The sequence below is a fragment of the Leucoraja erinacea genome, chromosome 2, assembly GCF_028641065.1.
Source record: "Leucoraja erinacea ecotype New England chromosome 2, Leri_hhj_1, whole genome shotgun sequence".
Taxonomy (NCBI): Eukaryota; Metazoa; Chordata; class Chondrichthyes; order Rajiformes; family Rajidae; genus Leucoraja; species Leucoraja erinaceus.
Window position 1 is genome coordinate 86635530 of NC_073378.1, and position 15445 is coordinate 86650974.

Sequence of the window (15445 nt, forward strand, 5' to 3'; positions counted from 1 at the left end):
CGACTCCACACAGTGGCTTTCCCGACTCCACACCGCGGCTTTTCTGACTACAACTCTTGCGGACTCAATTAGCACAGCTTGTATACTCAGCCCCACCTCTGGAGTAGAGTAGAGGACAACAGTAAGGTGGCGAAAAGATCCTGGCGATATAGGGTAGCGTTTTTGCACAAATTTAATTACAACGCAGACAAGATGAGAGTTTTAGTAATAGTATTGATAGATAGATATAAGATGATTAAAGGATTGGACACGCTTGAGGCAGGAAACATGTTCCCGATGTTGGGGGAATCCAGAACCAGGGGCCACAATTTAAGAATAAGGGTTAGGTCATTTAGAATGGAGATGAGGAAAACCTTTTAAACCCAGAGAGTTGTGAATCTATGGAATTCTCTGCCTCAGAAAGCAGTGGAGGCTGATTCTCTGGATGCTTTCAAGAGAGAGTTAGATAGAGCTCTTAAATATAGCAGAGACAAGAGGTATGGGGAGAAAGCAGGAACGGCGTACTGATTGTGGATGATCAGCCATGATCACAGTGAATAGCGGTGCTGGCTCGTAGGGCCAAATGGCCTACTCCTGCATCTCTTGTCTATTGTCTATTGCATTGCATTTTACAATATTAGAATTTCCAGAATAGTACAAGGCAGTCAGATTAGCAATCATATTTGTTACTGAACAAAAATGTCATCTGATTCAAATGTTATCATTCTCGTTGTTGAGAGTTCAGCAGATAAGGCACGTTGACAGGAGTATTTCTTTCAATGGAGGATTTTTGGATGAGACAACCAAAGCCCCATTTACCAGTCTTGTCCTTTCAAATTGATGTTAACATGCATAAGGTACTTTGTAAACAAAAACTGAAAATCCAGAGAAGAATTCAACCCATGTCCACCCTTCTTCAACTAACATGGTCAGAAAACGATGAACTGGCCATTTATCTAAGTGTTCCTATTATATCAAGAATGTTTAACATGCTAGCCTACAAAACATTAGTAACTGTACTTTGAAATAATGTACTCCAAGTTTGTCAAGTAATGATAAGGTGTAATATAACCTTATCTTTCCTTAAAGTCAAACCACTGATCTTTTTTGGGTTTGCCATCCACGGTATTGTGCAAATGGCCATTATTTATTTATACTCCATGGAAGAGAAAAACAATAGGCTATTTAATCGTAGCGCTCATCACAATAGTTTCAATTCCATCCATATCTTAAATTCAGGCCTACATCTATCAGCAGCTGTTTTGGTCAACGGTGAAGAACCATGGATCATTCCTATGTCTAAATGTGAAATACACAGGCCAATTATTGTGATCTATGTCTTGTGAAGTTAATTTATCAAATTGTCAATGCATTATTAGCACAAATGGCACAGTGTTTATTAGACAAACCTATCCAACTAGAAGAACATATGCATTGCATGTTTTTGGTTCATTTGGTAGCAGTTCAGTTCTTCACATAAACATTCCATCAGCTCTCTTCATTTAAAAAAAATTATTAAACCCAATGTTGAGACCAGATGACTCCAAGTTGCCATGTAAACAGTTGCTGTTACTCATTTTTGGGGGCGATTTGTGCAGGAGGCAGAGGCCCGAGCCACCAATTTGAGAGTATAAAGTGGTATTTCAATTTAAATTATCCATCACACTCCTATCCTGGCCTTCAGTTTTTTGATTACAAAGAATAAGAAATACCTATCTTCTCTGCAGGCTTGTGGGGAGAGGGAGAACAAAGATTCCATGCCAGATATCTCTTATCCGGCGCCAGTACATCTCAGTGGTCGAAATGGCCACCTGTTCTGTAATGATCTGAAATTCCTTTGAAAGGGAATATTTCTGCTTTTCAGATTTTACATGACATTCAACTATTTCAGATAGTATTTTGTTTCCTCATTACTCCTATTACTATCCCTGTTGCTTTGATTATCATTTTAAAATTCACTCTCTCCTTTCAATCAAAGCACAAACCTTTCTCTCTGTTGTTTCCTTCCTACCCTTCTTTGTTTGCATCTTAAAATTTATTTTATTTTGAATATTTTTTGGCACAATAACCCCCCAAAAATCGCATAAATAAGTGTTTCCTGGATACTGTTGCTGAGTATTTCTAGCAAAATCTGTTTTTTTTTCTATACATGCAATGAATTGTATATATTAATTTCTAACTGATCAACAAATAAAATAACACCAATTCAGTAAAATCCCCAAAAAACTGCACATCGACATATATTCCTCAAAGCCCTGAGAAAATAGGTGATCGTAACCTGAAATACGTTTTAACATTTCCATGTCAATGGTAGATGCTCAAACATGCAGGCATTACATGAGGAAATATTTCATATTTGACATGAAGGTGATAGTCATTACTGAGCTCTAAACAATAACCTTGGATGGAAAAGTAAATGACAGTATCCCATATGTTTTCTTTGGATGAAGGACATATCTGCTTCCTTGAAAATAATTTTCAAGAATAAAGGAAATGAATGAAGCCACTTACGGCTGGCAGAGCTTGATAAGATCCTGGTCGGTCGTGCCTGGTGGAAGGCCCCTAATGTACAGATTTGTCTTGCTCAGCTGCTCGCCACCACTGTTGTTGCTGCTGTTGTTGCTGCTGTTTGTGCTCGGACTGGGAGGAGCCATAGGGTGGGGAGCTGGTGCATAGGATTGCTGAAATTAAAAACATTGCAAACATATGAGAAAACCAGACAATATTTATTGTTCAATTATATTTATCTTATACACATGAAATGCACTTGCTGGAAAACCTGTTATCTTTATATTGGTAGTGCATTCTCCAGATCTTACACTGTAGATTGCTGGAATTAGTCTCATAGTGGCAAAATTATTTAAATGACAAATTTGTAACAGTACATCGAATACCATGTTGTCAAAGGCTTATGTAATCATGAAATAGATAGCTTATCTCATTGAACCGGAGATATTACAAATAAGCGTATCACTTACTAAATTTACATTTTATAAAATTAGCAAATTTTTATATTGAACAACATTCATACCTTCTGAACCTTTGAATTTTGTAGTCAGCAGGGCAGTACTGTGCATATCACCAACTTGGACAATTTTACATTTTTATCGAGCCAATTAACCTACAAACCTGTACGTCTTTGGAGTGTGGGAGGAAACTGAAGGTCTTGGAGAAAACCCGCGCAGATCATGGGGAGAACGTACAAACTCCATACAGACAGCACCTGTAGTCGGGATCAAACCCAGGTCTCTGGCGCTGCATTTTGCTGTAAGGCAGTAAATCTACCGCTGTGCCACCGCGACTGTCATATTACCACCATTCTCAGTATAAGATATATCATTCCACTTAATAATGTTTATATCATATACATTTTTCCTTTTCTCTATTTTCTGAACAAATAATCTAAGAGGTAAGGTCCTTACACAACTTTCATACCCTTGATATACAATGTCTGGGGGAGGTGAGACAGATTATGACATTTTCCCAAAAGAGCCTTTGTGCTAGCTACTTCAGCACATCTCATAGGATGCATTGCTGTGCTTTGAAAGCGTATTTTATTTAAATTACCAAAACATAACCTGGTGATGGTTGGCACAGTGACACAGCTGGTAGAGCTACTGCCTCAAAGTGCAAGAGACCTGGGTTTAATATGTCTGGGTGCTGTCTATGTATGTCTGCGCATTCTCCCTGTGACTGCATGGGTTTCCTCCAGGTGCTTTGGTTTCCTCCCACATCCCAAAGACATGTAGGTTTGTAGATTAATTGGTAATTAATGTAGGTAAATTGCCCCTAGTGTGAAGGGAGTGGATGTGACAGTGGGATAACTTAGAACAAATGAGAACAGCGTCAACAAGGACTTGGTGGGCTGAAGAGCCCGTTTCCATGCTATGCTTTTCAATTAATTAAATAACTTATTCGCAGCATCTACAAAATATATAATACACGGCAGCCAAATATAATTTACAATATGACACTTCGTTCCACTTAAAATTTGCATTACATAAGCATGACACCAACTTTCCTTTGAACTTTTCCCCAAAACACCTGATTCTTAAATTACGCATAAATACAATATATATGTTTCAATATTCACAGGACATATCATTCCATTAATTTTCTTTCTCTGTATATTTAATGAGTGTTATGAGAAACAAAGTAGACCAATCAATCCTCATGATTGCTCCACCATTCAGTATCATGGTTGATCTTCTACATTAACACCTCTATTCTGCACTAATCCCGCTCCGCTTGATTCTCTGAACAGCAAAAAATATATTGATATGTATCTTGAACATAGTCAGTGACTGTCTGGTGTACAAAATGCCAAAAATTCTCAACCGCATGTTTGAAAAAATTATTCTGATTATGTATACTTTTCACCCAGCATGTGGTGTACCCATATGCCCCAGTTCCCCCAACCTATATTCCTCACACTTTCAGGTGAGTGGACAAGACTGTGAAGCAAATAAAGGATCATTTAAACCAGTTTCCAAAGAACATGGCGATAATTCAGCAAATCATAGAAACATAAAAAATAGGTGCAGGAGTAGGCCATTCGGCTCTTCGAGCCTGCACCGCCATTCAATATGATCATGGCTGAACATCCAACTCAAAGATTGATACAATACACCAAAAGATAAAGAAAGAAGGGTAGCCCTGCTCTCAATCGACAACTTTTCTGTTTTATGAACATGCCCTACACCAAGTCACTGTTGGATAATTTCAGATCAAATGTAGCAAGGTTAGGTCTATGGTAAAGTATTGTCCTCCATGCACTTACAAAATACTTTAAACATAACTTTAAGGGATCAGAATAGCAGTTCCATGGATTGAAAATATTTAGTGAGATTTGGGCCAAATGGGACAAGCTTGGATAGACATTTTGATCGGCAAGTATGAGTTCGGCCAAAGAGCCCGTTTCCATGATGTGTGTATCTATGACTGTTCCATTTTTGGTCAGCTGGACATTTTTATTTTTTACAGTCTTGATTTCTTCTGAATTCTTTGATTGAGACTTACAATGTCAATCAATACTGAAATATGGGATATGCATCTGTGAATGTGGGTCAATTAGGAGATTTGAATTAGGATTACTCAAACTGTGTATCTGGAAATGTTAATCACATCAGTCTAGTTCTGGAAACAGATTGAGATGATTTAAGTGCTTTTCTAACTATCTATAGTGCCCACGCTACAAAGACGGATTCATATTTGAATGGCAAAGTAAGTTTTCTGATGTTGACCACACTTAAATTTTAGCTTGCATCCTCGATGGTTTGCAAATCTGTATTATTTTTCTCCTGGAAGATTCTTATTATTAAATTGCAGTATCTCCAATGACCAGCTCAATACATGAAAACAGGCAGTGAGAAATGTAGGAGGCTGATGGTAATACAACAGTAATTTAATAAACTGAGACTATAATGTATTTCCATTTTCACTGATTCAATAAGAGAGTTTCAACAAAATAAAAAAGCTACTCTTTCAATGACAACTTGAAAAAGTAAAGCATTTATCTCTCAAAAAATGAGAATTGCTAGCTGTTTTTCATTAATAATGCCCTTTAAATTTACATGGTGTATATAGATTTAGAAACAAGTTCCGGGGTATATCTGCAATCGGTCTTTTTTAGGCCATATTTCTCATGGATAAAGAATAGAGCTGGTAATAGTGAGTCTGTGATCAAGCCTTACAGCCAAAAAAATCAATTTAACATCAAAATAAATAAAGTATCATCAAACAATTCAAGAATTGACCAACCCAATTATGACCTAAGGATGCAAAAGATAGTTATTTACTGAAATTGTTCAATGACCCATGTCTGTGCCGCTAACATCTATGAAACTGTATCAAGGAAAGGTAATTGAAAAAGTTGTCATTTTCTTCTTTCTCATAATTGTTTCATGGCAAAAGGATTTTGCCACTGGTTTGTAGATCTAATTCTGAACAACTTGAAACATATTGGCCCTTTAAGTAGCTTGACAGAACAAACAACTTAGTTCACTCACTTCACCGTCTCGCCATGCTTTTCAATCAAGAGATTGTCAAGAAAGCACACCAACAGTGAATGCTGGATTTGCCTGAATTTCAATTATGTTCTGACACGTTCAAAACCTCTGCTTCTGGGTGGTCTAAAAGAACATTTGCCCAGAACTTACACTTCGGCGTCGAACAAAAAACAAGCTTACAGTTTATTGATATTCATGACTTTACAAGTATTTTGAAAGACATCTTTATTATTTATTTTTAATGAGAAAATATTACAACAGAATGTGAATAAAGGGCATTACACTAAAGTAGACATCAGCAGTAAGAACCACAACAACTATATCTTTTTCAGACAGACAATAAAAGCTATATTGTTTTTGTTTGCTTCATCTATCATCAGAAAAATAAGCAGGGAAGTGTATTGAGATACCTTCACCCTGCCCAATGTGTTGCCTTTGTTCACCTGGGAAGTAATGCCCTTTGGTCCCTTTGCAACAGTATTAATGATAGAAGGGAGGTGTAACTCAGATACATATCCAATTTCCAGCTCTCTGCCATTGCTACATTTGGCTTCAGGGACTGCTAGAAAAGTGGCATACTGTTTATAATAGCTGCAACAGCAATTGGCTTTTTTGGTGAAATTAGCTCAGTACTATGAATCTGCAGAAACAAGCAAATCATTTCTGTCATCTTCATGCACCATCCTCTTTCTTTTAGCATAGTCTTGAGTATCTTCTATGATCGAACTGGACAACAAAATGCCTCCTGCTCCCTAGAACTGGAATATCTTACTGTAAAGTGTCGTCCATCCTACCTGCTGCGGAAATTTGCTTTGGCTATTCTGATTGCAGTCTACAACCCATCCAAGGTCGATGGAACTGCAGTGTGGTCACCTATAGCCTTGAAACGAATTTAAGCTGAGGCCTTGTTCATTATTGCCAGGGAATTCAATCAGGCCAATCTCAATTGTGTTGCAACATACTATCAGCATGTCTCCTGTGCAAACAGAGGGCAAATATACCCTCAACCATAGCTACACAACCAAAAAAAATGCAAAATGCTCCATTCTCAGACGACACTTTGGTAAATCTGATCACCTGGCTCTGCTTTTACTCCCTGCTCAAAGCAGAAACTGAAGCCAGAGGACCCGGTAGGGAAAGCCGCCATGAAGTGCTAATCCGAAGAAAAAGATCCCTTTGCAACTGCTTTGAGTTGGTGGAACTGGTCTGTATTCAATTAATTTGCAGTAATCTACATGATAATGCCACTGCTGTCACAGACCTTATCAGCAATTAGGTAGAGGACTGTGTACAAAAGAAGACAAAACATGTATTCCCCAACCTGAAACCATGGATGAACTGCAAGGTCCACTGCCTGGTGAAGTCCACGTCTGCAGAATTCAAGTCGTCAACCCGAGCAATAGAAACATTCTATCTATGATTTTCGCAGAGGCATTAAGAATGCCAAGAGGGAATTTTGGACTAAGTTGAAGTCACAAAACAACGAGATGGATACCATTGGTAGATCGTGGCAATGCTTCCATGCTAAAATGGGCTACAAAGCAAAGGTGGATAGTATTCATTGGGTCATAATTGTATTAGATCTATCCAATCTTTTGTGAACAAGATATATTTTCCGGAAGTGGCGGCGCTGTTAACAGCTGCGGCTCGCCTGCAGTCCGTCTGTCTTTACTTTTTTCTGTTGTTTTTTTTGTCTTGTTTTGGTTAAGTTTTAGTTTGTTGGGTTGTGTTAGAGGGGGTGGAACATGTTCACTGTCTCTTCCTTCGGGGGAATGCGATTTTTTCATGTCGTATCCCCCTTCTCTGCCTCCGTCTGCGCTGAGGCCTAATGGCGGAGCTGGCGGCCTCCAGCCTGCGACCGACCCCGAGCTCCGGAACTAAGAGAGCCAGCCACGGACTTACCAACGAGAGGCTGGCGTCTTTTTTTCCTGAGCGCAGCGGTGGCCCGACTTGCTGGTGCGGCGTTCTGGCTTTCGGCGGCGGCCTGGGGTATGATGGCAGCCTTCGGCACACAGCTGGGGCGAGCGACCTGGAGCTGGGGCATCGGCCTGGAGCTCTTGCAACCTCGGCCCGGTGCGGAGACGGCGGGAATAGGAGCAGCGAATGGCGGGACCAGAAGCTGGTGCTGGCGGCCTGGAGCTGGGGCAGCGGCCCAGAGCGGAGAATGCAGGACCCGGAGTGGGGCAGCGACCTGGAGCTGGGGCATCGGCCTGGAGCTGGGGCAGCGGCCCGGTGCGGAGACTGCGAGACCTGGAGCTGGGTTGGCGACCTGGATTTGGGGCGGCGGCCCGGAGCTGATGCTGTGGCGGGCCGTCTCGGAGCGGGGATGGCGTTCCGGCTTTCAGCAGCGGCGACATCACCACGGAGGTCCGCTGGACTGGAAAGCGGCATCTTCGGCCTGGATCGACCGCCTCAGCGCAGAGGGAGAACAAGGAGGGAAGAGATGGAAACTAAGACTTTGCCTCCATCACAGTGAGGATGTGCTTGGTGAACTCACTGTGGTGGATGTTTAATTGGTGTTTATTGTATGTTTTGTTATTATTGATTCTGTGTATGACTGCAGGCAACATAGTTTCGTTCAGACCGTAAGGTCTGAATGACAATAAAGGATCTATCTATCTATATCCTGCCATTTTTTTCACATTGTCGGGTAGATGCTAGCATTTTATCCGGAACTGGAATAGGCTGGCTAGAGACTGCTGCTACTGGAATACAGGACATCATTGCTGGTCCCATACCCTTCACTGTTTCTTAACATCATATAGTGAATCAAATTGGCTGAAAGCTGGCTTTTGTGGGACAGCATAGTAGGCCTCACAGCTCCAGTGAACTAAGATTGATCCTCATCTCGTCTACTGGCCATGTGGAGTTCCTTTGCTCACTTAGGTTTCCATGGTTGATTTGCTTGACTTTCATATCCAATGCAGGTATATTAATTGGCCATTGCCTTCAGCACACACTTGCTGACCCCAACTGCAGAGGATATTCTTGAAACCTCCTCCTCCCTCTGCACAGTTAATAGTCATGAGAATGGTTAAGAGGCAACCAGATTGCTGTTGGCCTATAGTCATATTTCTTAATTATAAATTGACTTGTTATGTAATGGACATTATGTAATGGGTGTTATTTAATGGGTATATGTGATAAGGCAGAACTGTGTTCACAAAACATTAGTTTTTCAGCTAATAATCTTGTTGGGACCTGAATTTGTATCTCTGGTTTGTTAATTTGGGTTACGTCTAGTAATTTAATAATTGTATCATGATCACACCATCACATTTACAGCACAAAAACCCATTATTCAGCTCAAGCGATCCACACCAATGTTCATGCACCACACCTGCATTCCAAATCACTTCATCAGCCAAAAATTCGAATTCCCTATTTTCTTCATACCCTTTTGAGGCCTCTCTGAAATACATCCATACTCTTTCCGTCAACTATTTAATAGCGGGAACAAGCCTATATATTTTCCATTCAGGGTAAAGAAGTAACTAAAATTCTTCAATGATTTATTAATTACCTACTTTGTAACCCTAAGTTTCAGTTTGGTTTCTGGTTACTTTTTCAGTTCTGGAATGAAGCTTGCCAGAGCCAGATTTCGTATTTTTAACATAACCTCTCAATCTTTCATTTCTTTACCCCAAGGCATGGTCACAATCTTAAAATTACTTTCTTCACAGCTTTACCAGCCTGCATCAAAACCTTTAGTGATTTGTCAATCTGCACAAGTCAATCCCTTTTTTTTTTACCATCTCCAAGCCATTCTTATTCAAAGATAACAAAGCCTTGCTCTTGCTACTAAATTGTAACGAATCTCACTTGGGTTAGTTCATATTATCATTACAACTTGCAAGTTTATTAATATAATCTGTTGTTAGTGTTTTCCTCCATGTTTGATTTGCTTGTAAAATTTGAAATTGTACCTTCAATTCCCAGGTCCAAAATTCTCATCATCAGGTCCAACTTTCTCATCATCATCAGGTACAGCATGGTTATCAAAAATTACAGCAGGATCTTGATCAGCTGGGTAAGTGGGGTAAGGAATGACAATAGACAATGGGTGCAGGAGTCGGCCATTTGGCCCTTCGAGCCAGCACCACCATTCAATGTGATCATGGCTGATCATCCCCAATCAGTACCCCGTTCCTGCCTTCTCCCCATATCCCCTGACTCCGCTATTTTTAAGCCCTATCTAGCTCTCTCTTGAAAGCATCCAGAGAACCTGCTGTAGAGCAGCGGAATCTAGGAGTATAAGTACGTGGTGAAAGTGGTGTCATAAGTAGATAAGGTGCGAAACAAGGCTTTAGGTACATTAAGCTTCGTCAGTCAGGTTATTGAGTACAGAAGTTGGAATGTTATGTTACAATTGTACAAGACATTAGTGAGGCCACATTTGAAGTATTGTGTTGAGCTTTGGTCACCCTGCTACAAGAAGAATGCCATTAAGCTGGAGAGAGTGCAGAGGTTTACAAGGATGTTGCCAGGACTCCAGGGATGAGCTATAAGGCCAGCTAACACTTTACTCCTTGGAGCGCAGGAGGCTGAGGGGTAATCTTATAAAAGTATGTAATATCATGACAGAAATTTGGTGAGTACACAGTATTTTATTCAGGGTAGAGGAATCAAGAACCAGAAGACATTGGTTTAAGGTGAAAGGGGTAAGATTTAATAGAAACCTGAGGGACAACATTTCCACTCAGAGGGGTGTGGATAGATAGAATGTGCTGCCAGAGGAGGTAGTTGGAGCAGGCAGTACAATAGGATTTAAAATATACTTGGATAGGAAAGTTTAGTGGGACATGGGCCAAATGTGACCAAATGGACTAGCTTAAAAGGGGTACATTGGTCCTCATGGACGAGTTGGGGGTGAAGGGTCAATTTGTGCTGTATGACTAATGATTTTATAATATGGATATTGTCTGAAACAATGTCTGATACCCACATCCAGGATACAAATTTCTATGCTTTGAAAATAATCTGTTTTTGGATGTCTCAATACCTCTTAATTATGGGTAATATTATTAATGTATCACACTATTTTTTAATTTTTTTAATGTTTCTTTGAATTATCAATTTAAGTCTAACGAAGTAATGGAAGAGTAAGAAATCAGATTCTTAAGATGAGGATAAGGACGTGGGACTAAATCTGTTGAGTCACTCCATTTATTGATACACAGGAAAGTACACATCCTAAGTCCTACACTGCGCAAAGCAGGTATTATCAAATGAACAGCTTCACATGTTTAACTAAAATCACAAATGTTTTCATTTTAATAAATAATGGGCTGTGCTAAGTACTTTCATTCAAGTTTCAAGATTCAAGGGAGTTTGTTGTCCCAGATAGGACAATCAAATTCTTGCTTTGCTTCAGCACAACAGAATATTGTAGGCATAAATAAATACAGAACAGATCAGTGTGTCCATATACCATTGAATATATATAAACACACATAAATAACCAGATAAAGTGCAATAGGCTATTAAAGTTCAGATTTTTGTTTGAGTTGAGTTTAATAGTCTGATGACTGTGGTGAAGAGGCTGTTCATGAAACTGGATGTGGCAGATTTCAGGCTCCTGTACCTTCTACCTGATGGCAGCGGAGAGATGTGGTGTGGCCAGGATGGTGTGGGTCCTTGATGATGCTGCCAGCCTTTTTGAGGCAGTGACTGCGGTAGATCCCCTCGATGGTAGCGAGGTCAGAGCCGATGATGGACTGCGCAGTGTTGACAACTTTTTGCAGTCTTTTCCGCTCCTGGGCACTCAAGTTGCCGAACCAAGCCACGATGCAACTGGTCAGCAGGCTCTCTACTGTGCACCTGTAGAGGTTCGAGAGAGTCCTCCTTGACATACCGACTCTCCGTAACCTTCTCAGGAAGTAGAGGCGCTGATGTGCTTTTTTTATAATTGCCAAATGAAAGGCTGGAAGTATCATCAAGGACCCACACCATCCTGGCCACACACTTATCTCCCCACTACCTTCAGGTAGAAGGTACAGGAGCCTGAAGACTGCAACAACCAGGTTCCGGAATAGCTACTTCCCCACAGCCATCAGGCTATTAAACTTGGCTCGGACAAAACTCTGAACATTAATAGCCCATTATCTGTTTATTTGCACTTTATCAGTTTATTTATTCATGTGAGTATATATTTATATAGTGGTATATGGACACACTGATCTGTTCTGTAGTCATACCTACTATGTTCTGTTGTGCTGAAGCAAAGCAAGAATGTCATTGTCCTATCAGGGACACATGACAATAAACTCTCTTGAATCTTGAATCGGTGTTCTGGGACCAGGAGAGATCTTCAGAGATATGCACGCATAGGAATTTGAAGCTCTTGACCCTTTCCACAATCAACTCGTTGATATAAACGGGACTGTGGGTCCCTATCCTACTCCTTCCAGTCCACAATCAGTTCCTTGGTTTTGCTGGTGTTGAGAGCCAGGTTGTTGTGCTGGCACCATTTGGTCAATCGGTCGATCTCACTTCTATACTCGGACTCATCTCCATCAGTGATACGTCCCACAACAGTGGTATCGTCGGCGAACTTGATGATGGAGTTCGCACTATGACCGGCTACGCAGTTATGAGTATAGAGTGAGTACAGCAGAGGGCTGAGCACGCAGCCTTGAGGTGCTCCCATGCTGCTTGTTATTGAGGCTGACACATTTCCACCAATACGAACAGACTGTGGTCTGTGAATGAGGAAGTCGAGGATCCAATTGCAGAGGGATGCACAGAGACCCAGTTCTGAGAGCTTGGTAACCAGCTTGGAGGGGATGATTGTATTAAATGCCGAGCTGTAGTCAATAAATAACAGCCTGACACATGAATTTTTGTTGTCCAAGTGGTCCAGAGCAGAGTGGAGAGCTAGCAAGATCGCATCCACCGTTGATCTGGTGTGGCGGTAAGCGAACTGCAGTGAGTCCAGGTTTTTGTCGAGGTACGAGTTGATTTGCGCCATGATCAGCCTCTCAAAGCACTTCATCACCACAGACGTTAGTGCCACTAGTCATTGAGGCACATCACCTTACTCTTCTTAATTCTTCGTATTATTGATGCCCTTTTAAAGCAGGTGTGAACCTCAGACCTCAGAAGTGAGAGGTTGAAAATGTCTGTAAATACTCCAGCTAGTTGGTCCGCACAGGTTTTTAGAACACGACCGGGTATACCATCAGGTCCAGGCGCTTTCCGAGGGTTCACCCCTCTGTGACTGTCGACCTCTGTGACTGTGACCGAAATACCATCATGGTGAATGGGGGCTCTAGAAGACACATCAGTGTTCTCCGTGTCAAAGCATGCATAAAACGCATTGAGCTCATCAGCGAGTGATACTTCGCTGACATTTGAGCTGCCTCCTGATTTTGCCTTGTAGGAGGTGATTGCAGTCAGGCCCCGCCACAGCTGCCAAACATTTGTCTCATCCTCAAGCTTGGAGCAGAAGTCCCTTTAGGCCTTACCAAGGTCATATCTGGATCTTCTTGTAGACCATTGTATCTTCAGACATGAATGCCCGGTGTCTGGTCTTTAGAAGAGTGCGGATCTCATAGTTTATCCAATGCTTCTGATTGGGAAACACTCAGAAGGATTTTGTTGAGATGCAGTCCTCCAAACATTTCTTTATGAAGTCTGTAACGACTGTGGTGTATTCGTTCAGGTCCGTTGCGGAGTTCCTGAACATTGCCCAGTCTACAGACTCCAAACAGTCCTGGAATTGTTCCTCAGCCCCCCCTGTTGCTGCCTGTAGGCAGGAAGAAGCAGCACCATAGTATGGTCAGATTTACCAAAGTGAGGGCAAGGGATAGAACGATAGGCATCCTTGATGGTGGTGTAGCAGTGGTCGAGGGTGTTAGGTCCTCTGGTGCTGCAGGAGACATGTTGGTGGAAGTTAGGGAGCGATTTCTTAAGTTTGGCTTTGATAAAATCCCCGGCTATGGTGGTAAACGCCTCGGGCTAAACCGTCTGGTGCTTATTGACCACGGCGTGCAGCTCCTCCAGTGCCAGATGGACGTCAGCCTGGGGAGGGATGTAGACCGCGGTCAGGATGATGGAGGTGAATTCCCTTGGGAGGTAGAAGGGACAGCACTTCACCGCCAGGTGTTCCAGGTGTGGAGAGCAGGAGTTAGACAGGACTGTCACTTCTGAGCACCAGAGTTGACCATGAGGCAGACGCCCCCTCCTCTCCCTTTCCCAGATGCCTGCGTACGGTCCATACGATAGATCGAAAAACCATCAGGCTGGACCGCTGAGTCTGGGGAACTGGGGACGAGCCATGTCTCTGTGAAACAGAGCATGTCCCTTTGATAAAGCAGCCTTGCTCTTAAGTCCTCCGCTTCATTTTCAAGGGACTGTACATTAGTCAGTAGGATAGTAGAGAGAGGGGGCCGAAATCCCCTGCGCTTCAGTCTGACCTGAAGACCTGCCCATCAGCCACGTTTCCGGAAAAAGGATTTCGGCCTGAAACGTTGCCTATTTCCTTCGCTCCATAGACGCTGCCTCACCCGCTGAGTTTCTCCAGCATTTTTTTCTGTCCCCCTTTCACAATGGAGGCCTCCCTGTTGTTTCCAGGTACTGTGCTAACTGTACCTGCTGTTTCTCCTTCCTTGTAATTGCTCTTTTCTTAGGCAGACCCCAGCACTTATGATGCACACAATGTGTCGAGTAGACTTTTATTACCAAGAGATGATGTTGGCAACTAGGTAGAGGATCTTTGATTTGAAGATGTCCATGTGTGAGTCAACAATGATTGAAGCTTGGTTTTCTAGTATCGACCTTCCAGACAAAATGTAGCTTCAAGCTTCAGCTGCACTTTGTTACCTTTCCTAAGTGATGCTATTCATGTGTGAAATGTGGCTCATTTGTTGAGGGGATGCAACGACTAGCCTTAATACTATTACATTCTTATGTGTACATTTGTATAATTTCAAAATCCGTATTTAACACTCTCATTGATTGAAGGTGATAAGCAGCAGCTGCTTCCGGGTTCTGTTGACTGCTAGTTTGTTTATCTCTTTCTATGTTAATTGTGGATAATGTTAACACTCAGCTGAACTCCTACTGTGCTGCAGCTGCTTCACTTCTGGTTCATTTGCAGAAATCGATGCAGGTGTGAAATGCTTAAACCAAATGGTGATGTTAGAAATGCAAACACAGTCCTAAATAGTGACACCTTAATTATGCAATTTGTCCAAAGTAAATTTGGGTCTGTGACAATGGATGAAGCCTTTAAATGTTTCCCAATGGTGCTTTCCTTCTAAATCCAATGAAAAGACCCAAGCTATGGAAATGAATTTAGCAGCATGAATGCTGTGAATCACATACTTAAACCTTAAATTTCAGTTTGAAAAGCACCCATTTGAAGTCTTACATAGACGACTGCATTGGTGCTACCTCCTGTACCCATACAGAACTCACTGACTTCATCCATTTCACCACTAACTTTCATCCAGCAC

At 41.7% G+C, this 15445-nt stretch overlaps 1 protein-coding gene across 7 annotated transcripts in view; it reads right to left on the reverse strand.

The window, feature by feature from the left end:
• The window catches only part of LOC129712085 (RNA-binding motif, single-stranded-interacting protein 3), a 1245262-nt gene that overhangs the window by 508807 nt on the left and 721010 nt on the right, over positions 1-15445 (reverse strand). For all 7 annotated transcript variants that reach the window (XM_055660289.1, XM_055660298.1, XM_055660306.1 and 4 more), the window contains one exon: positions 2491-2660. In XM_055660289.1, coding sequence (XP_055516264.1) covers positions 2491-2660 — 170 coding nt within the window. The remainder of the gene's footprint in view (positions 1-2490; positions 2661-15445) is intronic.